Raw genomic sequence first — 26,520 nt, forward strand, 5'->3', positions numbered from 1 at the left:
TTTGATGACATGATTTTGGAGACCTGGGGTATTGGTCAGATCATAGAAACAGTGAATGAAGTATGTAACCAACATCTCAAATTGTGGAACTACAACAACGACTTGAGAAAATATCTACTAAACTTAGATCATAAGGGACAGAATAAGTTTTTATGTGGTTTAGTGTATACACACACGGACACACATGTGCACTCTTTCCCCTCGAATGTCCTGTCATCACTTCATATCCAGTATGTCAAAAATGGACTTCGTTTTCTCTCCGAAAGTGCTGTCCCTCATGATCTCATTGTTTTTGTTCATGATAGCGGCATGTGTGATCTCAGAGGCGTGGTATATAGCAAGTCCTTTTAATTCAAATCCTTTCCTTCAGCCCTGATCAGACCTTGGATCATGTTGGTCCTTCCTTCATATTCTTGAACTGGTTTCTTTTTTTACTGTCACCATAGTATTTAGATCCTTATTAGGCCGTTCCTAGAGTACAGTATATTTTTTACTAGCGGCAACTCCTTCATAGAGGTTCTATATATCACTTCCTTTGGTCATATCACCTCTTTCTTTAAAAAAATAAAGTTGATTAATTCCCTGACACCTATAGCAGTGATTCAGAAATATTTGTGCATATAAATATCAGATGAGAAGGTTGTTTAAAAACAATGAAAATTTAGATTCATTTGTAGTAGAAACAGACTGCATTTGTATCAAGTACCACAGTTGATTCTGATGCTGGTGCTTCACAGAACATATTTTGAGAAATACTGGGCTCTGGGAGAAAACCTGAACCTCTTCGTTTTGATCCTTTCACAATTTAACTATTATGTATTTTTCCAGCTTTATCTTTTTTTTTTTAAGTTAAACTTTCAATTTTATTTTATTTTTTAGTTTTTAAATTTCAGTTAACAGCGTCATATTAGTTTCAGGTGTACAGTTTAGTGATTCAACATTTAGAAGGCCCGGTGCTCATCACAACAAGTGCGCATCTTAATCCCCATCACCTGTTTAACCCATCCCCCAAAACCTCCCCTCTGGTAACCATCAGTTTGTTCTCTGTAGTTAAGAGTCTGTGTTCCGGTTTGCCTCTCTTCCCCTATGATCATTTGTTTTGTGTCTTAAATTCCACGTATGAGTGAAGTCATATGGTATTTGTCTTTCTTTGACTTATTTCACTTAGCATAATACTCTCTAGCTCCATCCATGTCATTGCAAATGGCAAGATATCAGCCTTCTTTATGGCTGAGTAATGTTCCATTGTAGATTTACACCACTTTATCCATTCATCAATCAGTGGACGCTTGGGCTCTTTCCAAAATTTGGCTGCTGTAGATAATGCTGCTGTAAACATTAGAGTGCATGTATTCCTTCAAATTAAATTTTTGTAACCTTTGGGTAAATACCCAGTAGTGCAATTGTCCAGTTGTATTTCTTAAAACTTCTCTATGTGATCCTTCATTCCAGCTAAACTAGCTGACTGTTGCCTCAGCCCATCTAGTTATCTGGGTTTTTTTACCTCTCTCTTTTAGATCTGCTAATCCCTCCTCTTGTTAAATTCAAATTTTCACCTACCCACTTTAGCCACAACATCTTCTATATAGTTTTTAGTGACTACCCAGTTTGTGTTCATCTTTCCCTCTTCTGGACTATTTTTCTCTGCAATTCATTTGATAAGTGATTACATACTACCTCATCCCTTTTCTTTGATCTTGAAATATTTTATTTTAAAATCATTTAACTTGATTTTTATCTGAGCCTATTTTGTAGTACTGACCAGAGTCATCAAGTATAGAACATTGGGCCAAATTAATATAAGTTGTTCTGATTTGAAGTTCTAGTACTGTGTTCTTCAGGGCTTTCTGATGGTCCTTACTTTGGCAATTCACACTGATCAGCATTCTTTTGAGCGTAAGCAACTTATGACCTAATGTGGCTTAATCAAAAAAAAATGGAATTCATTGGCTCATCAACTCAATAGTCCAGGGATAAATTTGATCCTGGGAGAGGCTTTATCTAGAGTTCAAATGAAATGGCTGGGGCCCCAGTTTCTCTCTTCATTTCCCTGCTCCATTTCTTCAGTTTTTAGGCAGGTTTCCCCTTCATATCACAAGGTATGAGCTAACAGTTCACAGGGCGATGTGTTCCCTTGTTTACAAACACCAGGAAAGAAAAAGTCTCAATTCTGAACTAAAGCTAAATTTTCTGAATTGGGCCTCCTTGGCCCTGGTTGTCCTGATTTGAGTCATACGGTCATTGCTGAACCTCTCTGATCAAGGTGGGGTAAACAAATGGACTAAAGCCATTCAGATCACTCCAGGGCTCCAGGTGAGTCATTCCCACCCAAATTGTTCCCCCCGGGAAATTCGGTGGGTCTGAAGGCAACCAGTCAACGTTCGCTGCCTTCCTCTGCTTGTCTGAGGTGTGCAGGTTTGTTGTTGTTCAAAAGTTTTTGAATTGGAGACTTGTCTCTTTCATTTTACTTCAGCCTTATTTCTCAATATCTACAGAATAACTCATTTTTTAAAAATGGATTTAGATTTTGTGTAATTTTTTGTTATTACAGTTTTTTCTAGAAAGCTCATCAGAAAATTAAAGGTATAGAATAGATCAGTAGCCTCTGTATGTTTATTCAGAACTCTGTTAACAATCTGTGTCCTTTTTTTGTCATCTTCCTTAGGTTTAAAACTGGTCAAATCAATGGCGATTTGCTGATCTACCATGTCTTGCTGACTTTAAAGCCATATTATGCAAAGCCATATGAAATTGTAGTGGACCTTACCCATACTGGGCCTAGCAATCGCTTTAAAACGGACTTTCTCTCCAAGTGGTTTGTTGTTTTTCCTGGCTTTGCTTATGACAATGTCTCTGCAGTCTATATCTATAACTGTAACTCCTGGGTCAGGGAGTACACCAAGTATCACGAGCGGCTGCTGACTGGCCTCAAAGGCAGCAAAAGGCTCATCTTCATAGACTGTCCTGGGAAACTGGCTGAGCACATAGAGCATGAACAGCAGAAACTGCCTGCTGCCACGTTGGCTTTAGAAGAGGACCTGAAGGTATTTCACAATGCTCTCAAGCTAGCTCACAAAGACACCAAGGTTTCTATTAAAGTAAGTTTCACTCCATGTTAGGTAAATGATTTGTTACCCTTCTTGGCCAACCAGATAGCACTGGCCTCCCTGGGTGTTCCCATAGTAGTGAATCAAATGTAAAGTAAGTCCAGCTGGAGGAAAACTAAGCCTTCTCTCTTTGTGGAGGTCCTGTGGAAGATAGGAGAGGCGTACACTTCATTATATTCTAGGTTGGATTGGAGGCAGGGGAGTGTTGTAGAGAGGGCGGTTTGCCATCTGTCAGTCAAATGGCAGGAATGTGCGGAGGGTGGAAATTACCAATTGAGAATTCTTCTGATTATTATGTGCTTTTTGTAGAATGGGAAACATGAACCAGGATGAAACCAGTAATTGCCTATGGGATTCTTGAACTTTTTAAAAAAGATTAATATTTTAAAAAATGTTTTCAGTCTCTTTTGAGAGCATTTATCACAATAACTATTGAACCCATTTGAACATATAGCAGTGGTAACTCTTCCTTAAATGGCAAACATGGTATTGGTTTTGTTGGTGGGTTGGTTGGTTTTTGGAGCCTCTTACAGTTCTATATAGTGGAATTTAACTCTTCTTCACTCCACCGTCTCACCATCACTTTCCAGGTTGGTTCTACTGCTGTCCAAGTAACCTCAGCAGAGCGAACAAAAGTCCTGGGGCAATCAGTCTTTCTAAATGATATCTATTATGCTTCGGAAATTGAAGAGATCTGCCTGGTGGATGAGAACCAGTTTACCTTAACCATTGCAAACCAGGGCACACCGCTCACCTTCATGCACCAGGAGTGTGAAGCCATTGTCCAGTCTATCATTCATATCCGGACACGCTGGGAGCTGTCGCAGCCTGACTCCATCCCCCAGCACACCAAGATTCGGCCAAAAGATGTCCCTGGGACGCTGCTCAATATTGCATTACTTAATTTAGGCAGTTCAGACCCTAGTTTACGGTAGGTTTTTTAAAAATTCACTTCAACTTTTTTCAGGGTCTATTGCTTTTAGAATGGGACCACTTAATAAGCTTTTAATACAGCCTCTACCTTAACACTCTAAATAGGAAGGTATGCTATGTTGGTTAACCAGTGTGACCTCATCAGTTTGTGGGGTATTCACATGAACTGTGGAATTCTGAAAAGGATGATTCACACTAAACCAATATATGTTCTTTCTCCAGGAAACTTTCATCTGAAACAGACTACATAGCAGTTTTGTTGTTTTGTTTTTGTCTGCCCCCCACCCACCAAAAAGCCTTTTTTTTTTTAAGTCTATTCCTAAGTTTCTCCTTTTGAGTTCTTTAATTATGTTTTCCCGTGTTCAGAAGTGTATCACTATTAAGTTTCCTCACAGTCAAATTAGATTATTCTTGTTTAACAAAGGAGGGTTTAATGTGCAATAACTCAAACAGTAACATTGCATACTTTCCACCTATGTGACTTGAACAAAGTTCTTGAAAGAAGTCTTAAGACAAATGTAGATGTTATCTGGCAGAGTATAATTGGTTCTGTTTAGATTTAATAATCTGAACGTGAATGAGGAAAGAGCATGGCCTGTGGGGTCAGTAGATTTGGTTTAAATCTAGATCGGCTACTATGTATGACTTTGGGCAAGGTACTAAGTTCTCTGAGCTCGTTTCCTCATTTGCAAAGTAAGGGTAACTGTGCCTTTCTTGTATACCTACAAAGATTTCATAAATAGGAAGTGTAGCAGTATATTTTAGCACCTAGCAAACAGTTTGTGCTCAGGAAATACTACTGCCTCCCAGCTCCCCCTCCCACCCCTACCCTCTCTGCCAGTGTCTCTTCGCACTTCTTCCTTCCTTTCTCCCCTCTGCTTTTCATGTTGGGATAATTCTTTGTCCCAGGTTCCTTGGATCTGTCAAGATTTTTACAGATATAAATTCTTAGCTCCAAATATCTTCACTAAGGTGTAATGTAACCCAAGTTTTATAAGCGGGCCTTCTAGGATTCCCAATTCTTAAATAAAGGGTGGGGGGTGTCAAGACTTCTTTACCTGGACAGGCCTCCCAGAAATTACTTATAAAATTTTGTGTATGCTTAGCTTTCATTATCTCCAAGGAACCTGAGATACCCCCAGTTTGAGCAGGCCCGGTTCTTGAGAGCTATTGAAATGTACAAAATAAAAGTCAATGTCAAAATAGCATTAACTCCAAATTCCTAGGAGTTAGTAAGAGATACACAAACTTAGAAACAATAATACTAATATTCTCATTTTAGGAAAATAGAGCTATAAAGCCTGCCTTTAATTTCTAATTCAAAATTCCTCATAGAAGAATGCTAACAGTCTTCTAACAGTTATTAGCTTGAACGAACCTGTATTCTCTTGTGAAATAAAGTGAACTGACAGCTTCTGCTTTTTTGCTGAAGCATGTCATTCCAGAAAAAAAGCCTTTAGGCTGACTTAAATTTCAGTGGATTTTTGCCCCTATATGGTTGTTGCAAAAAATACAGTAGCATGATGAAGGTTCAGTGGTCAGAAAAATCTGAAATTTGCTGAGCAATCAAACTATTTCTTTTGCTGGATATGGGAGAAAAATGAAAATTTGACAATCAAGTGCGAGTTTTTGATTTGTGTCCTAAATTGCTTAAGTATATTTTCAGACATTTCTAAGCGAAGTTTTGGTTCTACTGGAACCTGGATGTATATCATTGTTTTTTGTTTTCAGTGGTTATGTATAATGGAAGGAAAAACAGGGGGACTTAATTATATGTGTTTTTGACCTCCAGTTTGTAGTATGTCTTGTAGGACACTGAGAAAGAAATTCAGTGGAGTGTTGAAGGATTTTCACATTTTAATTTGATGAGGGGCCATCTCATTTCTCTTCTTATGATCCCCATTATAAATGGATCTGATGAGAGGGGGAACCACAATTTGAGTTTCTGGCTTCCTTGAAAATATGATGAGCCTTATTCTAACTTTATTGATACACCTTAGGACCATAAACCTCTCCTATTTTATATCCCAGTAAAATATCTTTTAGGAAGGTCTTATACTTATCTGTCTTAGGAGTAATGTCAAGAACCTCCCTTGCCTCCCTAAGTGATGAAAAAAATCCCTAAAGGATCAAGGGGTATTTGTTTTTACCATAGAATCGAATCATGACATCTTTATCTCTAATTGATCATAAAATTTAAAAATAGTTGATTATGCTTTGTAATAGAATCATAAGTTGTACATTATGAAAAAAATTTGAAATTATGAGAAAAAATAAGTTTTAAAACAACTTCATTTGTGTTTTCTCCTAGGTCAGCTGCCTATAATCTTCTGTGTGCCTTAACTTGTACCTTTAATTTAAAAATCGAGGGCCAGTTACTAGAGACATCAGGTTTATGCATCCCTGCCAACAACACCCTCTTTATTGTCTCTATTAGTAAGACACTGGCAGCCAATGAGCCACATCTCACCTTAGAATTTTTGGAAGAGTGTATTTCTGGATTTAGCAAATCTAGTAAGTAATAATAATTTTCTTTAATACTAACAATGATTCTAAGAAGATTCAAAGAAAATCCTTTCATTTCAGAATTTGCCAGTGAAATCATAATTGATTATATTCTCAGTTCTTTATCTCTTCTAATTTTTCATCTGCTGTACTCTGCAACTGAAGAAACTCTGAAGGAACTTCCTGGTAGACAACATTGAGAAATCCACCAAATTCTGGCCATAGAAGCAAGGTGGCAAGATTTTTGATATGTTACGTCTCTGAGCCACTTACAAAGTATTTTTTGCACTGTTTCAGTTTAATTAGCTTCAGGATTTCTCTTCTTAGCAGATTATTCTAAATGAGTGAAGTATCCCTGTTGTCCCCTTGATTTTAAGGAAATAGTCATTTTCTCTTTCCGTCAGGTTGACTTTGAACTGTGATTTTATTGGTCATGTACAGTTCCTGGAGAACACAATCGACACATAATACAGGGCCCAGAGTCAACTCCTGACTTGGCTTTTAATAAGTCTTATAAATTTAATATCCACTCTTCCCATTTATTCATCTTCATACCCTGTTGTAGTATAAATGTTGCTCTTCCTCCAGCTTACTTCCTTTTTCTTCCCTCCCCTTTCTCCATAATACATAAAACTTTTTTTCTGCATTCAAACATATTTCTTTTTTTTTTTAAGATTTATTTATTTATTTGAGAACAGCAAGATAACATAAAAAAGAGCATGTGTGCACGCATGAGTTGGGGGAGGGGCAGAGGAAGAGAGTCTTCAGGCCGACTCCCCACTGAGTACAGAGCCCAACTTTGGGCTCAGTCCCAGTGACTTATGAAATCATGACCTGAGCTGAAACCAAGAGTTGAATGCCTAACCAGCTGAGCCACCCAGGTGCCCCTCAAACAGATTTCTTGATTTTTCAGCTAATTGAAAGCTTTGACAATTCATGAGGTCCGGATGACTCTAGATATTTACTTATAATAGGAGATGTAGGAATAAAACACTAAAAAGAACATGTGTTAAGACTGACAAAATAAGGGGCGCCTGGGTGGCACAGCGGTTAAGCGTTTGCCTTCAGCTCAGGGCGTGATCCCAGCGTTCTGGGATCGAGCCCCACATCGGGCTCCTCCGCTAGGAGCCTGCTTCTTCCTCTCCCACTCCCCCTGCTCGTGTTCCCTCTCTCGCTGGCTGTCTCTGTCAAATAAATAAAATGTTTAAAAAAAAAAAAAAAGACTGACAAAATAAGAAAAGCATAAAGCTTTATTGAGAAATACTAAAAAAGATTTGAGTGAATGAACAGGCATGTTGTGTTCCTGGATGAAGAGTTCTTCCCACTTCCCAGGTTATTATAAATTCAGTGCAATCCCATCAAAATAGCTACAGGATTTGAGGACTAAGAATGAGGTAGAACTGGGCTGCCTGCGTGGCTCAGTTGGTTAAGTGTCCCACTCTTGATCTCAGCTCAGGTCATGATCTCAGGGTCCTGAGTTCCAGCCCCGCATGGGGCTCCATGCTGGGTATGGAGTCTACTTAAATTAAAAAAAAAAAAAAAAAAAAAAAGAATGTGGTAGAACTTAAAATGGTTCTAAGTTTCACTTGGAACAACAAGAATAGTTAAGAAAATATTGAAAGAAAAGAAAACTGAGAGACACTTGTTGCAGACATTTGAACACATAACAGTACAATAATTAAAACAGAGGTGTTCAAGAATGAGTAGTCAGATCAGTTTAAGAGAAACAGATTGATAAAGAAGTGTCACAAATTGATGGGGGAAAGATTAAATCATTTAAACAACGAGGCTGGGAAATAATTGAATTAAGTTGGGTCTTCATCTTCACCCCAAACCACGAGGTAACAAAGTAAGTTGTAGCTATATTTAAGAATTGAATATAAAAACTGGAACCATTAAAAGAAAGAAGAAGAAGCAGAATATTCGGTTGCTTTCTGGATAATTAAAGGCTTATGAAGTAAAAAAGTGGTAGATGGAAACACAGGAAATGGCAAGTGTAAATGACTACATAAAACTTCAAAGCATCTCTATTTCAGAAACAAAGAAAAGTAAAAGATAAAAACTAGGAAATATACTTGCAGCAAATATGAGAAAAGATTAATATCTTTAATCATGAAGAGTTCTTATAGATGAATAGCGGATCAACAACAGTAGCATGCAGGTCATGCTAAACAAGAATATTATTTTAAGAAGTTCACTAATCAAAGAAATAAAAACAAAGAATAGTAAAATAACATTCAATTATCAAATTGGCAAAGGATTTTTTTGTTTGTTTTTAATTCAGTGTTGATGGTCTATGGGATTGTGAACAGGGATAATTTTTTGAGAAAGCACTTTGGACATGGGTATCAAGACCCTTAAGAATGTTCATACCTTTTGGCCTCATGATTCCACCTTTTAGAATTTATCCTAAGGAATTAACGTTCAGATGTTTATTATTGCATTACTTTTTATTTAGATTTTTTAAATTCAGGTATATCCTGTCAGTAAAGTGCCCAAATCTTAAGTGAACAGCTTGATGAATTTTTATGTGTGAATACATCACAGAACCCTTTCCCAGATCAAAATAACAGAACATTTCCAGCATCCAGGAAGGCTCCTTTTAGTCAATACCATAGTAACCACTCTTGTGACCTTTATTGCCATAGATTTATTTTGCCTGCTTTTGAACTTCACATAACATTATTTATAATAGCAAAAAATTGGAACAGTCTAAAGGTCAAACAATAAAGAACTAATTAAATTGTCAGATTTCCGTATGATGGAATAATACGAAGCCATTAAAAATGGCTTTGGTACAGGGGCGCCTGGGTGGCACAGCGGTTAAGCGTCTGCCTTCGGCTCAGGGCGTGATCCCGGTGTTATGGGATCGAGCCCCACGTCAGGCTCCTCTGCTGTGAGCCTGCTTCTTCCTCTCCCACTCCCCCTGCTTGTGTTCCCGCTCTCGCTGGCTGTCTCTATCTCTGTCAAATAAAAAAAAAAAATTTAAAAAAAAAAAAAATGGCTTTGGTACAGAATTGCAGTTTGAGAAGGTGAAAAAGTTGTGGAGATGGATGGTGGTGATAGTTGCATAATGATGTGAACGTACTTAGGGTCACTGAACTGTACACTTAAAAATGGCAACGTTTATGTTGTGTGTATTTTACCACAATAAAAAAAATGTTTTGGGGACTCAAGATAAAGTTATAGACAGGAATCTTTGTATCTTTTTCTAAGTCTGAGCTAATTTCAAAATAAAAAGTTAGAGCATGTTTTTGGAGAATTTTTAATGATGAGTAAATAATCTCAGTATAATGTGTGGTGAAGAAAATATTCAAAACATACGCAGAGACAGCATAGCCCTCGTTTTTGTGGAGGACTTGGGATGGGTTTTACGTGTATACACACGCATAAATGTACGTGATCTCTACGCAGCTTTGAAAGCCTGAGGAGAGAGGAGGTGATACACCAGCGTATTAATATCAGTTTCATTTTTATGGTGATGCTTTCCTTTCACTTAACATTCTCTGTTTCCCACATATTCCTTTTACAATTAGAATAAAACTTAACAAAATTTTTAACTAGAAGAGAAATGATTAAGAGGGAGAGAAATAAGATAAAACTCAAAAATTGGCCAGCTGGCTTTTAAGATTACTTTCTTCACGGCTTACTCTCTTCATTTTTATCTTTAATATATTGGCCAAATCTCTTTTCTCCAGACCTGATTCTGGGTAGTGATCTTTACCTTTTACCTTCTTTTCCCCAGTCCTGTATATTTTTAGATAACTGTTGATGTAGTTTTCATTGACCATCTATGCTAATAGTGTATTTTGTTTTCAGGTATTGAATTGAAACACCTTTGTTTGGAATACATGACTCCATGGCTGTCAAATCTCGTCCGTTTTTGTAAGCACAATGATGACGCCAAACGTCAGAGAGTTACTGCTATTCTTGATAAGCTGATAACCATGACCATAAATGAGAAGCAGATGTACCCATCTATCCAAGCCAAAATATGGGGGAGCCTTGGGCAGGTATTGAGTTTGCTCAGATATTTGTCCCGTACCTCTGTGATGCAGGTATTAGTGTAGTACCGCCTGTGTGCAAAACATTGTGCTGGGCACTAGGGGCACAGCTGTAGAAAAGACGGTCCCCTCTTTCAGAAAGCATGCAGACAGTCATCTGGTTCTTGATTTGGTTCAGAATTGTAGATGTCCAATGCATGTTTCAGAGCCAGAAAAAAAACTAATTATTTTAATACTCTTTTCCATGGCATAATTGTATAGAATTTAACTGTAAAAATCTGATGTTGTTTTTAGTAAACAATGGTTTATTTTATTTATTTATTTTGGGGGAGGGGGCCAAGTGGCAGGGGGAGGGATAAAGGGAGAGGGAGAAAGACTCTCAAGCAGGGTGCACATCCAGCTCAGAGCCCAATGTGGGGCTCAATCGCATGACGTGAGCCAAAATCAGTAGCTGGACACTTAACCAACTGAGCCACCGTGACACCCCTAAATAGTGCTTGATAACATATTCCAGTACTTACTTACCACAGATGTCAGTAGACGTTCATTAACAGTTTTACTTCGGACACCTTTCATTTACAGTTCTAGTAGAAGAATGTCAGTATTAAAATATAGAATACAATGTAATATTTTATTTTTTATCTGACAAGAATTGTGCACATCATTTCTTCAAAGTAATCACTTAAGGCAGCAATACCCTTACCCAAACAATGCTGCGAATCTTCCAAATAATTTGAAATGACCATGGAGCCGGTTTTATAGCTCTACAAAGCATCTCAGTACTTGATGTCATTTCCTATATTTTAAAATAATTGTATTTTATATTAATCATACATTATTGTCTTAGGAGAGAACAGAGGTACTTTGCTAGGTGGATGCAAAAAATACATGTGGGGTTTTTAAATTTTTGAATATTGGTCCCTTAATCTCTGAAGCAATATCTTCATCCTCCTTTGGATATTTAATGATAAATTAAATTTACTGACAGGTCTCTAAATAAAACTTAGTATTGTGGAGGCTTCAGAATTCAGAAATTAGAATTCTTCAGAATTCTAATTCAGAAATTTCAGAAAATAGAATTTTCATGTTGATTGGGCTACTGTTTTTGTAGTATTTTTAAAGTAAAAATTAAGTGGGCAGAGTAAATGGCTAAAACATATGTTATTTTTCCATCTTCCACTAGATTACAGATCTCCTTGACGTTGTACTAGACAGTTTCATCAAAACCAGTGCAACAGGTGGCCTGGGATCAATAAAAGCTGAGGTGATGGCTGATACTGCTGTAGCTTTGGCTTCTGGAAATGTGAAATTGGTTTCAAGCAAGGTAATCAACTTTTCCTTTACCTTCTGGACTGTGGCATGATGTGTCTGTTTTTATTACCAGGAGGTTGTTTGTATTATAACTAGTCATTTTAAAGTTAAACTGAAATTCTTTGTGATAAAACTTTGTTTTAGCCCCTGGGTTTTTAAAAATTCTGTTTCTTTACAGGTTATTGGAAGGATGTGCAAAATAATTGACAAGACATGCTTATCTCCAACTCCTACCTTAGAACAACATCTTATGTGGGACGATATTGCTATTCTAGCACGCTACATGCTGATGCTGTCCTTCAACAATTCCCTTGACGTGGCAGCTCATCTCCCCTACCTCTTCCACGTTGTTACTTTCTTAGTAGCCACAGGGCCTCTCTCCCTTAGAGCTTCCACACACGGATTGGTCATTAATATCATTCACTCTCTGTGTACTTGTTCACAGCTTCATTTTAGTGGTAAGTGCCCAGAAAGTACTTTGTGTTTTGCGGTTCGTTTCTCCATTTTATATCACCTGGTTGGCATGACTTAGCTTACTCATTATTATGGTACCTTTAACACTAGCTGTTTATTAAAGCCTGTGATGATGACATGGAATATTATTAGAAAGAAAAAGAATAAATTAATTCCATTCTGTTTGAAGCTATAGCAGAGATTTTCTTTTAAGATTTATTTATTTGAGAGAGAGAGTGAGGGGGGGACGCAGAAGGAGAGGGAGAGAGAGAATCCTCAAGCAGACTGCTGAGCATGGAGCCTGATGCGGGGCTCGGTCCCACGACCCTGAGATCACGACCTGAGCTGAAATCAAGAGTCGAACACAACTGACCGAGCCACCCAGGGTGGCTACAGCAAAGATTTGCTGTGTGCATTTGTCAGGTAGACTCTTTGCAGTTACCACAGAAGCTAAAGACTCCGCGACAGTTGACGGTGTTGGCTGTTGCGCTGCTGGCATGAACTTGTAGATAATGGAGCTAAAGCCACGGACGTTGAGCAGAATGTATCTAGAGGGTTGGTAGAGGGAGCATGATTATGTAGTTTTGGTGTGATGTTCAAATTTTCTAAAAGCAAAATGAAATTGGGCACTTTTGAATTAAAAAGCTAGTATCTTTAAAGTCTTTCCTTGTTCCTTTTTTCTTTTACAGAAGAGACCAAGCAAGTTTTGAGACTCAGTTTGACAGAGTTCTCATTACCCAAGTTTTACCTGCTGTTTGGCATTAGCAAAGTCAAGTCAGCTGCCGTCATTGCCTTCCGCTCCAGTTACCGGGACAGGTCATTCTCTCCCGGCTCCTATGAAAGGGAGACTTTTGCTTTGACGTCCCTGGAAACAGTCACAGAAGCTTTGTTGGAGATCATGGAGGTACATTAGGCAAAATGATAAGAAACTGAGATCTTTTTTTTTCATCCACTAGTACTGTAAAGAAGAAATAATAGCTTATTCTGCTGTTTTATGCTTAATGCTTAAATAAAAACACTCCCATGGACCATGTTTATTGGTAATATATATGTCATTTATTTAACGACATTATAATAAACGTTATTTAAATGTTTCTAAAAACATTTATGTACATAACTATATTTAAGAGTATCCTTTTTTTAAGGCATGTATGAGAGATATTCCAACATGCAAGTGGCTGGACCAGTGGACAGAACTGGCTCAAAGGTAGGTCCCAAATAAATTTAAGCTGTAAAAGTATGTGTATTGTTGAAAAGATAAATACTACCACATAATCAGTATTTTAATTAATTATTTAGTATATATAAACACAAAGGTTTTTCATTAACTCTTTGGATTTTTTAATTGCAGATTTGCATTCCAATATAATCCATCCTTGCAACCAAGAGCTCTTGTTGTCTTCGGCTGTATTAGCAAACGAGTGTCTCATGGGCAGATAAAGCAGATTATCCGTATTCTTAGCAAGGTACGTTTCCCTCCCTCCTTCCCTCCCAAATATTTGTGGTTCTCAAGTTGTAAAGCATACGTTGCGTTTTTCTAAGGGACATCTAAATTTGAATTTAATAAAATGTCTTGTATGTTGCTTGTTAAACCTTTAAACAATGGATTGAGTTAGTTTCTTTATTGTAATTTTTGAAGTGAAGAAACCTCTAAAAAAGATATCTTAAAATTATGTTTTGTCTGTTTTGCTAAGAAGGTACTCTTAGTATTTTATCAGTTTTTAAAGCATTTAGCTATATGGTAAAACTAGCCTTATATAAAATTATATAATTAATATAATAATGCATAGTGTACTGTATTAAAATGTAATATAGAAATATTTAAAAATGAAAACCCAACTGACCTGTTTCCAAAGAACACCATAATATTGGAAATGATTCTAGCACTTACTAAATAAGGAATTGTTCCTGAACTGATTGTGAGATTCAGTTTGGGAGTTAATGTTTTATTTCAATGAAAGTAAAATAAAAAACTCTGTTTCCCTAAAAGGCACTTGAGAGTTGCTTAAAAGGACCTGATACTTACAACAGTCAAGTTCTGATAGAAGCTACAGTAATAGCACTAACCAAGTTACAACCACTTCTTAATAAGGTAATTACTATACAGAAAATGAGTACATTCATTTTGGGTTATCAGTGTTAAATGTTATTTTGTTTCAAAGAATTCAGAAAGTAAGTTGGACTAAGAAGAATTTATAAAGAAAAAGCTGTAAAGTAGAACTTCCTTGTCTTTAAATTTAGTTGTTTGAAGAATTTACATTAGAGGAAGAGTAAGAATGGAGAATATGTTCTCAAGAGCTTGTGAGTTTTTGTCTCATCAGTGCTAAAGGAAAAATAGTATATAGTCTTAATTCTTTAATCCAGTAAGTATTCACGGAGTATCCGCTATGTGCCAAGTACCATTCTCAGTTCTGGAGATGTAGTACCGGAACAAAACTAATAAAACTCTCTTCCCTCATGGAGCTCATGTTCCTGGGGTGAGATTGGGAGTTGGGAAGTGAATAGGTAACGAACGAAGTTAGTAAAATGCATAGTATTCTAGTTCGTGAACATTACTGTGGAGAAATAAATGCAAAGCCAGGGGAAGTGTATCTGATCTTCCAGAGAGTTTGGGCACTAAATGAAGATGATATTTAAAAGGAACAACATGATGTGGCCGCTGTTTTGGGATGGTCTGAGCGCATCTCAGCTTTGTGACCTGCAGCAGGCCATTTAACATATCGGACATTGTATTTCCACATTGATAAAATGAGTAAACCAGACTGGATGGCGGCAGAGTATTATTTTCCAACTCTGAAGTTGTACAATTATGTGAATTGAATACAAAGATATGCAGGATTTGAGGGAGATTACAGAGAAATAAATACCTGTATGCTCCTCGTATTGAGTTCTGCGTTCTACAGACATGTCTTCTAATCCAAAATTGGACAAAATGATTCTCTCATCGTCGTCTTAGAAGTTAAAATGAGGCTCAGGAGGGCTAAGTGACTTGCCCAAGGTCACATACCTGATAAGACAGAGCCATGATTCTCTTTCAAGGCTGTCTGGCCGTGAAGTCTGTGTATTTTCCCACATACCACACTGCTAAATAAGGGTTCCCCAAAATACATATCTTTAATTGAGAACAGCAAGAGATACTATATTGGTTAAGGGTGACAAGAAAGTTAAAAGGGTAGAGTCTAAAGTTAAAGAGATAGGTGGGATTTCGTGTAGAGAAAGGGAGAAAGCCTTGCACAGCAAACGTACAGCTGGGGGATCGTATAGGAATGTGGGGCAATGAAGGGGTGGTGGGTAGACCATTCTAGTAGTATGGAGAAACTTTGCAGGAGAATAATGAGACGGGAGATTGTAAAGATTGGATAGAGCTACTCTAACATTCAAGATTCTTCAGAAAGGAGTTTGGAAATGTACCTATGTGTTTTCAAGCAGATGAGTAGTATGACAAAGGAAGATTTAGAAGGGTCCTTCTGTCTGTAATGTGCACAGCAGATTGGAGTAGGGGGAGACCGGAGGCAAAAAGAATCCACATTTAAAAATAAGGAAGGTTGGCATACAGTAATATCATTAGCAATAAGCAAATACAAAAGAGACTGCTTTGGAAGAATTAACAAGACTTGGTGACTGGGGTTTGGAACCAAAGAACAGGGAGAAATCAAAGGAGATGTTAAGCTAAGGTTCTCAGCCTGGCTAACAGTGTCTTTAGTTACACACGTGGAACAGATGAAGAACTTACCCATGTATTTACTTTCTCCAAAAGAGAAAACGTGCATAATTTGGGGGATAATGTGTTTTGTTTTATACTGTGATGTGTTTCAAACGAGACTGTTCGTAGTTCATCTCACTAACCTGGAATGCGTGGCCTTTGCCAGGACTCCCCTCTTCACAAAGCCCTCTTCTGGGTCGCTGTGGCTGTGCTTCAGCTCGACGAGGTCAACCTGTACTCAGCAGGCACCGCACTTCTGGAACAGAACCTGCACACCTTAGACAGCCTGCGGATATTCAACGACAAGGTCAGCGAGCTTTCGGTTGGCATTCCTAGGGTCTGCACATGTAGAATTCCTCCCTCTCGTATTGTTGTTGGCCTTTTAAAATCAGAAGAGGTCCATAACTTCAATATGCATTTCTGTAATGCAACTTATTGCGAGGACAGTTCCTTAACAGCTCATAAAAAACTATTTAAACTTTTCTATGTTAAAATAGCAGGAAACAGTACTTGCCCAATACTGGGGAATAGAACAGGAATGAAAAATATTGAGTAGTAATAGTAGCTACTGTGCTAGGCCCTGTGCTGCGCTCTGCCGGACTAGGCACTGTACAGTCATTATTTGTGATTTCATAACCCGAAGGTAAAGGCATTCTCTACCCTCCATGTCATGTATGAAGAAAGAATCTAAAAATAAGCTTATTTTTATTGAATAATGGAACTTAATGAAAAAATAGGAGCGTGTAAAGGGAACTTTTGGGTACTTAATCGTACTAGGTTTTGGTTTTGCCTAATCCCACTTTGAAACACACCCTTAGCACCCGTCTTAACATTTACCAACCTTGACTGAGGTTGGATTTTGGTTTATAGAGTATAGGGAAGGGGACATAACAGTATCAAATGATGTTCTTTTTGTTTTCGGAGAAAAATGGTAAGAGTCTAGGAGAAAAGAGAGGAATTTTTTTTTTAAGATAGATAGGTGTTTATAACAAGAGATTTACTTGAAGTGAGCTTGATCAAAGCTGTGGGTAGAAAAAAACCAGAGAACAGGAGCATGGTTTTAAGTGTGAAGATACCTGGGCTAAACACTGTTTGATTAGTCTGCCAGACGTGGTGTAGCCTTGAAATAGCTACCTTGAAGTTTATCCGTCGGGGGCCTCCAGTTTACAAAATAGAAAAGAACAAAGAAGTTAAATAACTGTCCATATTTGTACATCTGATTTGGGACTTGAGCCCCTCTTTCCTAATCTCTGTTGCTTTTCTCTGGGGTTGTCTTGGGCCAGTGGTGGTCAGAGAGATATCTAGATTTTGGCTATTTGTATGGTTATAAAAATATTTGTAAATGAAATGTTTGTCCAGAAGTGTCTGCCTTGTTATTTTCACTGCCAGAACAGCCCCATAGCAGGAACTAATACTGCCTTCAGTGCCCCCAGAATACTAGGAATCAGAGTTAAGAAAGCCTATTAAAAGTCTGCAGCACGTAAGTTGAATAAGGTCTGAGGATCTGATGTATAACATGGTCACTGTGGTGGGTAACACTGTAGTGTAGAATTGAAATTTGCTAAGAGAATAGAACTTCTAGGTTCTATATTTAATGATCTAATGTTCTCAGTAAAAGCAGGGCCAGTGGTGTAAATATGTGAGGTGATGGATGTGTTCATTACCTGGATGGGTATGTGTATACTTTCACAACGTGTATGTANGTAGAACTTCTAGGTTCTATATTTAATGATCTAATGTTCTCAGTAAAAGCAGGGGTGGGCGTGGCTGTAAATATGTGAGGTGATGGATGTGTTCATTACCTGGATGGGTATGTGTATACTTTCACAACGTGTATGTATATCAGGTCATCATGGTGTACACTTTGAATGTCTTAGAATTTTGTCAGTTATTATACCTCATTAAAGCTGAAAAAAATAAATTGTACATATAGCAGGTTTATAGGTAATCATACTTTATATAGAATTCTGCCATTTGCATTTTTATTTAACAATCTAAGTGAACATCTTTCTGAGCATATATACTCATGCATATACATATATACACACATACACGCGTGTGCGTGAGCACGTAGTTCTTTCTCATGGCTGCAGAGTATTTTACATTGTGCATGAGCCACAATTTTTCAACCATTTGCCCATTAATGAACAATTGATTTGTTCCTGTCTTTTCTTCTTTTCTGTTTTAAACAGTGCTGTTCTAAACGTCTCTCTACATTTATTTTTAAATGTTCATGTTTTTCTTCCTTTGAGATAGAAATCTAAATAACCTGAGCTCAGGCTATAAACACCTTCAGTTGTTTGCTTTTAAAAATCTCTGTTCATGAGGGAATCACTGGGCTTTTAAAAAAAAAAAAAAATGCAAATTCCTAGGCTTTACCCAGTGACCTTAAAGGAGGTATTCCTCTTCAGTGACTTGAAAGCAGGTATTCCTGGAGCCACACTTTAGGAAACACCGTTAAAATCTTAATTATGTTAGGCAAGTTGCGTGGCATTTTTAAGTTTCAATTTCCTTGTTTTCCCACACTAGAATGTAAAATCCACCAGGGTGAATAGTTTTTAAAAGTCTGTTTAGTTCACTGATTTATGTGCAGAGCCTGGAACCATGCCTGGCACATCAAAAACATATAATAAGTACTTGATAAGTAAAAGAATGACTAAATCTGTAAAATGGAGCTAATATTGACTACAGAGGATTGCTTTAAGGTTTCAATACAGTAATGCTTCTAACATTATTGTATACTGCAGGCACTCCGCAAATATGAGCTTTCCTTGTTTTCTTGAATTTTCAGTCATAGTATACGAAATGCCCCCTACAATTCAATGGATGGTCTTATTTAAAACAACAATAATTATAATTTTTAAGAAGTCACCAGGATATAAATTGATAGTCATTTATTTTATAGCATAAATCAAAGCTATTTCATCTTCTATCATCTTATTATTTATATATGCTTGATTGTCTCACACTAATTTATTTGTAGTATCTTAAATGTTCTATAGTTTTCTGTAGTCATCTATACTCCTTTAAGGTAAGTTCCTGTGTGAACCCCATCAACCGTATTCTGATTATCTTTAATAGAGTCCAGAGGAAGTATTTATGGCAATCCGGAATCCTCTGGAATGGCACTGCAAGCAAATGGATCATTTTGTTGGACTCAATTTCAACTCTAACTTTAACTTTGCACTGGTTGGACATCTCTTAAAAGGTAGAGGCCTTGTGTCAGAATATTTTTATGAAATGATATCAGGATCCAGAAGTAACTAAAATAATTTGTTATTTGAAATATGTTGAAATAATTTGGCTCATATGTCTTACTTTTTTTTGTTGTTTTGTTTTTAAGATTATTTGAGAGAGAGTGGGCTCGAGGGGAGAGGGTGGGCAGGGAGGGGCAGAGAGAGAGGGAATCTCAGACAGACTCCGTGATGAGCATGGAGCCTGATGCAGGGCTCAATCCCACAACCCTGAGATCATGACCTGAGTTGAAACCAAGAGTCAGACTCTCAACCAACTCAGCCACACAGGTGCCCCTCATATGTCATACTTTAAATGCAGATATATCTGTCTTATTGAGTTATGTTTTATTCAGTATGTATTTTAATAGAGCCTAATTGGTGCATCAAATATCATATTTCCTTTAAAATGCAAAAGAGTTAATTCTTGAAATAATCCTAGGAGTGCCTAGGTGGCTCAGTCGTTAAGCATCTGCCTTCAGCTCAGGTCATGATCCCAGCGTTCTGGGTTCGAGCCCCGCATCAGGCTCCCTGCTTAGCGGAAAGCCTGCTTCTCCCTCTCCCGCTCCCCCTGCTTGTGTTCCCTCTCTCGCTGCCTCTCTCTCTGTCAAATAAATAAATAAAATCTTTAAAAAATAATAATAATCCTGAATACCGAACTTTCTAATAGCTATGTTATTAGTTACCCTAAGTATCTTTCTGATTATTTAAAATAAGACTGCAAATCAATAAGTGATGCTACTTGAGTAACTTATGTTGAATATGATATCTTAGAGATTTGATCACAAGTTGTATTGTTACATACCGCAGCACCTCATCTTTCTCGTACCCCACCCTCACCCCTCCAAATTTCTGAATTGCTGATAGCAGTGGTCTCCTAGTCCTCAGAGCCAGCTTGTTCACTGCCTCGCCTGGCTTTACTTCACTGCTGACTGCACTGTATGTTAGCTTTGGTTTACTAACATGGAACAGTCGTGGCCAGAGACTACGGTTCACAGGAACAGCACATAGTGCTAAGTCAGAGAGGCAAAGGCAGTGTAATGTAAGGCTTGGGATGAGCAGCTGGCATGAACCAGTGGTCTTAAGCAGCAAGGACTTTGGCCACAATTAGAGACTCAAGCTCTTGCTTGAGTCTGCAGTTGTGTAAATCAGTGTAAATGATTCTTAGGCTCGAGGAATCATAGTGGTTCCCCCAGTTTTTACCTGACAGATGTACATACACCCACTACTGTGAATTTAAACATTTGATTTCTTTACCTTACGAAATTTCTGCAAAAATATTAATAGTTTTAATCTCTAAAGTGAGTAGGGATTGCTCAAAAGACACTACACTTACTAGAGGATACCAAAAAGAAGGATTGCATAAGGCTGATAAAGTGTTTGCTGATTTTGTATTTCTAAGAGTACCAAATATTTTCAGTGTACAAATTCTGTACTTTAAAGTGGAGTATCACTGGGGCACCAGGGTGCCTCGGTCCTTTAGGCGTCTGTCTTCAGCTCAGGTCATGACCCTGGAGTCCTGGGATCGAGCCCCGCATCGAGCTCTCTGCTCAGCAAGGAGTTGGCTTCGCCCTTTCCCTCTGCCCCTACTCCCGACTTGTGCTCTAGCTGGCTCCCTCTCTTACTCTCAAAGAATAAATTTTTTAAAAATCTTTAAAATGTAGTAGCACTAATGATTAAAGCCTGTCCAAAGATCAAGCTTACTCTCTGAACAAACCTATTCTTTTGGTTCTGAGAGTATATACATCCTACAGCATTAAGTTTTTTCCCTTAATTAAAAAAAAGAAAGAATTTTTAAGCAATAGAACCCTGTCTTCAAAAGATATCTTAAGGTGACCTCAAATATCTAGATTTTTTTTTTAATCCCCACACTACTTTTTAGGGAATGGAATATCGGAAACCGCATCCATCTTTCCTTATTTTCCTCCCTTTGAGTTCCAGAGAATAGTATTCTCTTGTACACATGTTTGGTACTCAATCTTTTATGTAGTTAACTATTCACATACGTATATTTTACCTTCCCAAATGGCTGTTCTCAGAAGGCAGGAGTTATCCCTTATGTTTCCTTTCCTTGCAGAGTTGCTAGTCAGTAAGAACTCAAGAAATACTTGTTGAAAGAATGGATTAACTTCTTGTTTGTTTTTATTTTTTGTAGGGTACAGACATCCTTCACCTGCCATTGTTGCAAGAACAGTGAGAATTTTGCATACACTACTAACTCTGGTTAACAAACATAGAAACTGTGACAAATTTGAGGTGAACACACAGAGCGTGGCTTACTTAGCAGGTAAAGACACAAAATAGACAAATTTCAGTGTACAAATTCTGTACTTTAAAGTGGAGTATCACTGGGGCGCCAGGGTGCCTCTTACCGCATCTCTATCTAAGGACTGCCAGAATGACACAGACACCTGTCGGTCCCTCAGCTGGCTTCTTGGCCAGGGTATAGAGCTCACAATCTGGGCCAGTGGTGGTGGTTACAATTTTGAAAGTTTTGCAAAAACATTTTTCCTTACAAAAGAATTTGCATTAGAGTCTGAATGTGTTCCCTTTGTCATCTTTCTCCCTTTGGCACTGCATGGTTCCCTGTTGTCCGTCATAAAATCCGGAAGCCTCAGCCTAGCATCCTGGGCCCTTCAGCAGCTCTCTTGGTTCTGCTGTCTTTCCATGAATTTCATAAGCCCCATTTTTTTATTACCTCTCAAGCTCATCTACTTGCCATGTCCTGGAATTACCTTTCTGCCTCTTTCACGTACGTTCCTGATGCCATTTGCTTTAGCTAGAATGTCTGCCGTCCCCACTATCCCATTAAACCTTCCAGTTTGCTCTTACTTGGTTTGTGTTTCTTCACTCAGCCACATTTAGCACTTATGTATAATACGGTTCTTGAATGTAGTTGTTCAGTGGAAAGTGCTGATTCCCAGCTTAGCAGACTAGTTTGTGGCAACTTTTTTACAACTTGGGCAGATCATCTAACGTCTCAGAGTACTTTTCCGAATCTAAAAAATGGACCTTGTAGTACCTGTCCTGCTGACTTTCTGTGTTTGTTGAGATCAGATGTACATTAAAGCACTTGAGAAATACAAGGTTCCTTTTAAATCTCCATATATTTTATGTTTACGTAGTCTTCTGAAACACACCATAAACCCTTTAAGGTAAGAAAGTCTGTCCTAAGTGGTTGATACCCTTCACACTCTCTAGGGCTCTTTATCTGCATGTCTAATAGCTATCATCCTCTTCAGAAGGTTGTAAGAAATGTATCCTGTTTTAAGTCACACTTGGAATTTGTTAAATTTTCTAACCTTCATTCTTTTTCGTTTTAGCCTTACTCACAGTGTCTGAGGAGGTCCGAAGTCGCTGTAGCCTAAAACATAGAAAGTCTCTTCTTCTTACTGATATTTCAATGGAAAATGTTCCTATGGATACATATCTCCATCATGGCGACCCTAGCTATAGGTCAGTGGCCTTCTTCTCCTGTGATTACATAATTATAATCAGGTTTCAGTTTTCTATGTTAGCAGAGGCAAGCAGCAAGAGTAATCCAGAAGGTAGTATATAGGGGAAAAGATAATCTAGGAAGAGTATATAAATCAAAACCCTTTTTATAAATGTACAGTGTTCTATGTGGATTAGTAGTAGGACAGTTCCTGTAAGCTAATTGTCCTGTTAACATTAGTTTGCCTCTTTTAAGCACAAACCAGTTGAGTAATGAAAAGAGGTGATCTTGAAATCACTGGGTTGCAAGAAAGGGCCTAGGAAAAATTTCCATGGAGTATGAACAACCTCACATGCTTAATGATGGAAAGCTAAGCTGTACAGATCTGTGCCAAGGTACATGCCACCACCTCTGTTGCATTTACTCTTACCGCACTAAAGTTATTTAAGAGTTTTCTAGAATACAGATTTAGGTAAGAGAGTTGCATTATGTCCACTGCTGTATGTGGTCTTGGGTAGCATATTTTTCACTACAACCTGGAGAAATTACATGAAAATGGCATTATTTTGGAGACTTTCTATATTTTCAATTAAACAAAAGTAAGTTTTAGGTACAGTGTTGAACATAGGGAAATAATCTTGGATCTGTAAAGCTCATCTCATTCAATTTATCAACATCCCACTTTTTGATTAAAAAGCCCTCCACAACTTTCCACTAAGATTTTAACAAAGTATGCAAAATACCTTTTCCAGGTATACTTGGTTTTCAGTAGTCTTATTCTTCGATCATTCCTTTGATTATATTTCTTTGAGCTATGCCCTTCTTGTTACAAAAAGGAAAAAATGAGTTTGCTTGTGTTCCTTGTCAAAGTATAGTTGATTTTCTTGGTTTTCAAACCAAGAATATAGCTTGTTTAGACTTGATTTCCCAATTAAAAAATCAGTGCAGTACAATTCTGCCGTGCCTTGGTGAGCGCCTACTGGGTACAAGACATCATGGAAAGAAAGTAGGTGCTAAGGATAAAAATGCTAGAAGAGAGGGGTGCCTGGGTAGCGCAGTCGTTAAGCGTCTGCCTTCGGCTCAGGGCATGATCCCGGCGTTCCAGGATTGAGTCCCACATCAGGCTCCTCCGCTGGGAGCCTGCTTCTTCCTCTCCCACTCCCCTGCTGTGTTCCTTCTCTCACTGGCTATCTCTGTCACATAAATAAATAAAATCTTTAAAAAAAAAAAATGCTAGAAGAGAATAATCCTAATTTTTAAGAAAATTTCCCAAATAAATGAAAGAAAGAAAGAAGGAAGGAAGATATTTCTTAGACATACGCTAAGAGTTTGTATCCTAAAGCCCTTTAAAGTGCAGTTTTAAAATTAAGTGATTGCTGTCATTGGGAAATAGGACAGCCAATTAAGAGGGGCAAATAGTGGTTGTCTTTGTCACCATGTCACTTAATTAATCTCAATTGTTTAAATCTCTCAGGACACTAAAGGAGAACCAGCCGTGGTCATCTCCCAAAGGTTCTGAAGGGTACCTTGCAGCCACCTATCCAACCGTGGGCCAGACCAGTCCCCGAGCCAGGAAATCCATGAGTTTGGACATGGGGCAGCCTTCTCAGGCCAATACGAAGAAGTTGCTGGGTTAGTTTATCTAAATGATATAGAGTTTTTTATACTTATTTTTTTAATGGTCAGATACTTTCAGTCTTGGAAAATTTTTTGAAGCTGTTCAAAATTATCAAAATTTCCCATTTTGATATAGCAAAGCTTTTGATGCCACTTATAAGAGAGTTTGATAGGTCAGTTAAGCCATATCAGTTAAGACAGAGGAATGAGAATGGGATCTTGAAACAGTTTTTTTCTGATTCTTAGACTAAATACTGTGGCTGTCCTTGTTTTGTTCTGCCTTGGCCAAGCAGCAGGGAAATGGGAATAGAGAGACGTTAGGTACTGATGAGAAAGGAGGCATCTTGCTGCACTCAGATGCAGGGCTTTAACCTATATTTTCTCAAAAGTATCATCTGAGAGCAGACTACATCAATAGGCTATGAAGCTGTAATAATACTTTTTGCCATCCTTTTCTTTTAAAGGACAATAATTTTGATTAGTGTATTTTTTTTATTTCCATAAGAAGATATGATTCTTGAAAGTTAAGATTGCTCAGTTACTTCAGCATTTGTCAATAAGAAATACACCTAAAATTCTGTGAGACCCTTTCCCTTTACAAGAACTGGAAGTACATGACAAAAGAGGTCACTGATCCCACCTCACCACAGAGGAAATGCAGAGGTGTTCTTAAGTGACTTTGGCTGAAGTTCTCATTGTTGCTAGAGTACTTCAGGATCCGTATGTCAGTGACCAACACTGTGAATGGCTCGGTGGATTTCGGTTATCCATACGAGCGTATTTTTACATATCTGTTAGGTATTGGGAAAATGTTTCTGTTCATAAAAAAAGCAGTGAACGATGAAGTGTGAAATAAATAACCTGCCAGTAAGCCATGAAAGAAACTGAAACATGAATATTAATCACTGTTAATAGTCGCATAGGGTTGTTACCTTTAGTTTGAGCTTCTTTCTGTTTATGCTTTGTCACAAAATAGTCTTCCAGGAGTTTCCTGCTTACTTTGTGTTTCTTCATGCTAAGGGAGTTGTAAATGAAAAACGGACTTTAGAGAAAACGTTCTGTTGAATTCGTTTAGCCCATGTGCTAGATGAAAAAGTTATGGTCTCTTTCCTGAAGAGCTTGTAGCTTGGTGGCTAAGACTTAGAATCAGCTAATTGCAACAGCATCCAAAGTGCCATTAAACTAGCATGTCTTGCAGAGGGGAAACTCAGGATCTGGGGAAATTAGGAAAAGCTGCAGAGAGGCGGTAACATTTGAACTGGGTCTTGAAGATTTAATACATGCTTGCCTGACAGACACAGGATAAGGAAGGCGAGCACAAATAAAGAAAAGTCAGGAAAAGAACCTGTAGGTAACTAGGCTAGCAAAGGATTGGAAGCAGACCACGGGAGACTTGTATCCCACATTCAGAAACTTAGCCACGTACCCAGCAGGGATCGTTAAGTAGGGAAGGAACATTACCAAATTTTGTTCTTAGGCAAGTTTTTCTGGCTCCAGCATGGAGAAATAGGAAGAGATGTTTGGCAAGGGGACCGTATAAGAGACAGAGCATCCAAACAGGAGATGGTGTGGACCTCCACTAGAGCAGGAGCAAAGGGAGAATGGAGAAGAGGAATCAGGTTTGGGGTGATGTGTGAAGTAGAGCAGATGAGACTTAGTGCAAGTCCCAATAATCCATTTTCGGTACTTTGACTAGAGAAAGGGATTTCACGTAGAGTGATGCATGCTAGAGAGATTCAAAGCCACGTGGAGGTGCTGCTGTACTACTAGCCGTTTTTGAAGCATCTCCCAGTAGATCTATTACTTAGTACTTTCAAGCATGCAAATATTGTTTTCAGAGATTAAAGAATTAAAATCAAACTGTGATCTTGCCTACGTTTGGAAAGTTTTCTTATGTTAATGACTAATTCTTGCCACGAGCAGAATTTCTTAAATTGAAAAAAGCTGTTCAGACATAGTTGATCTTTGCTACTGAACAGTGCATACCCCTGTATTCATCATCAAATATTGTACTTGATGGCGGAGCTCGGTTTACCTCCAGTGTAGTGAATGTGATCTCAGTCTAATTTGGACCAATAAGGTACATCCTGTCCTCAGATGCAAAGCCATGGGGCCAAAATTCCTTGACAAGATGGAGAACAAAGGAGAGAAACTCTGCCCCAGGGATATATTTGAGCTTTCTTTGGGTCCTTAAGTGAAAACTTAAACACTTGATGTC

General features: G+C 38.0%; 1 protein-coding gene across 1 annotated transcript in view; it reads left to right on the forward strand.

Annotated features, from left to right (window-relative positions):
* NF1 (neurofibromin 1) overlaps positions 1 to 26,520 on the forward strand; it is a 211,130-nt gene that overhangs the window by 161,991 nt on the left and 22,619 nt on the right. The window contains exons 37-51 of the mRNA XM_034640640.1: positions 2,666 to 3,098; positions 3,698 to 4,038; positions 6,352 to 6,554; positions 10,365 to 10,558; positions 11,733 to 11,873; positions 12,039 to 12,318; positions 13,003 to 13,217; positions 13,459 to 13,520; positions 13,665 to 13,779; positions 14,304 to 14,405; positions 16,183 to 16,323; positions 19,098 to 19,224; positions 21,405 to 21,536; positions 22,573 to 22,705; positions 24,160 to 24,317. Of these exons, the coding sequence (XP_034496531.1) occupies positions 2,666 to 3,098; positions 3,698 to 4,038; positions 6,352 to 6,554; positions 10,365 to 10,558; positions 11,733 to 11,873; positions 12,039 to 12,318; positions 13,003 to 13,217; positions 13,459 to 13,520; positions 13,665 to 13,779; positions 14,304 to 14,405; positions 16,183 to 16,323; positions 19,098 to 19,224; positions 21,405 to 21,536; positions 22,573 to 22,705; positions 24,160 to 24,317 (2,777 nt within the window). The remainder of the gene's footprint in view (positions 1 to 2,665; positions 3,099 to 3,697; positions 4,039 to 6,351; positions 6,555 to 10,364; positions 10,559 to 11,732; positions 11,874 to 12,038; positions 12,319 to 13,002; positions 13,218 to 13,458; positions 13,521 to 13,664; positions 13,780 to 14,303; positions 14,406 to 16,182; positions 16,324 to 19,097; positions 19,225 to 21,404; positions 21,537 to 22,572; positions 22,706 to 24,159; positions 24,318 to 26,520) is intronic.

This window comes from Ailuropoda melanoleuca, chromosome 13, assembly GCF_002007445.2.
Source record: "Ailuropoda melanoleuca isolate Jingjing chromosome 13, ASM200744v2, whole genome shotgun sequence".
Taxonomy (NCBI): Eukaryota; Metazoa; Chordata; class Mammalia; order Carnivora; family Ursidae; genus Ailuropoda; species Ailuropoda melanoleuca.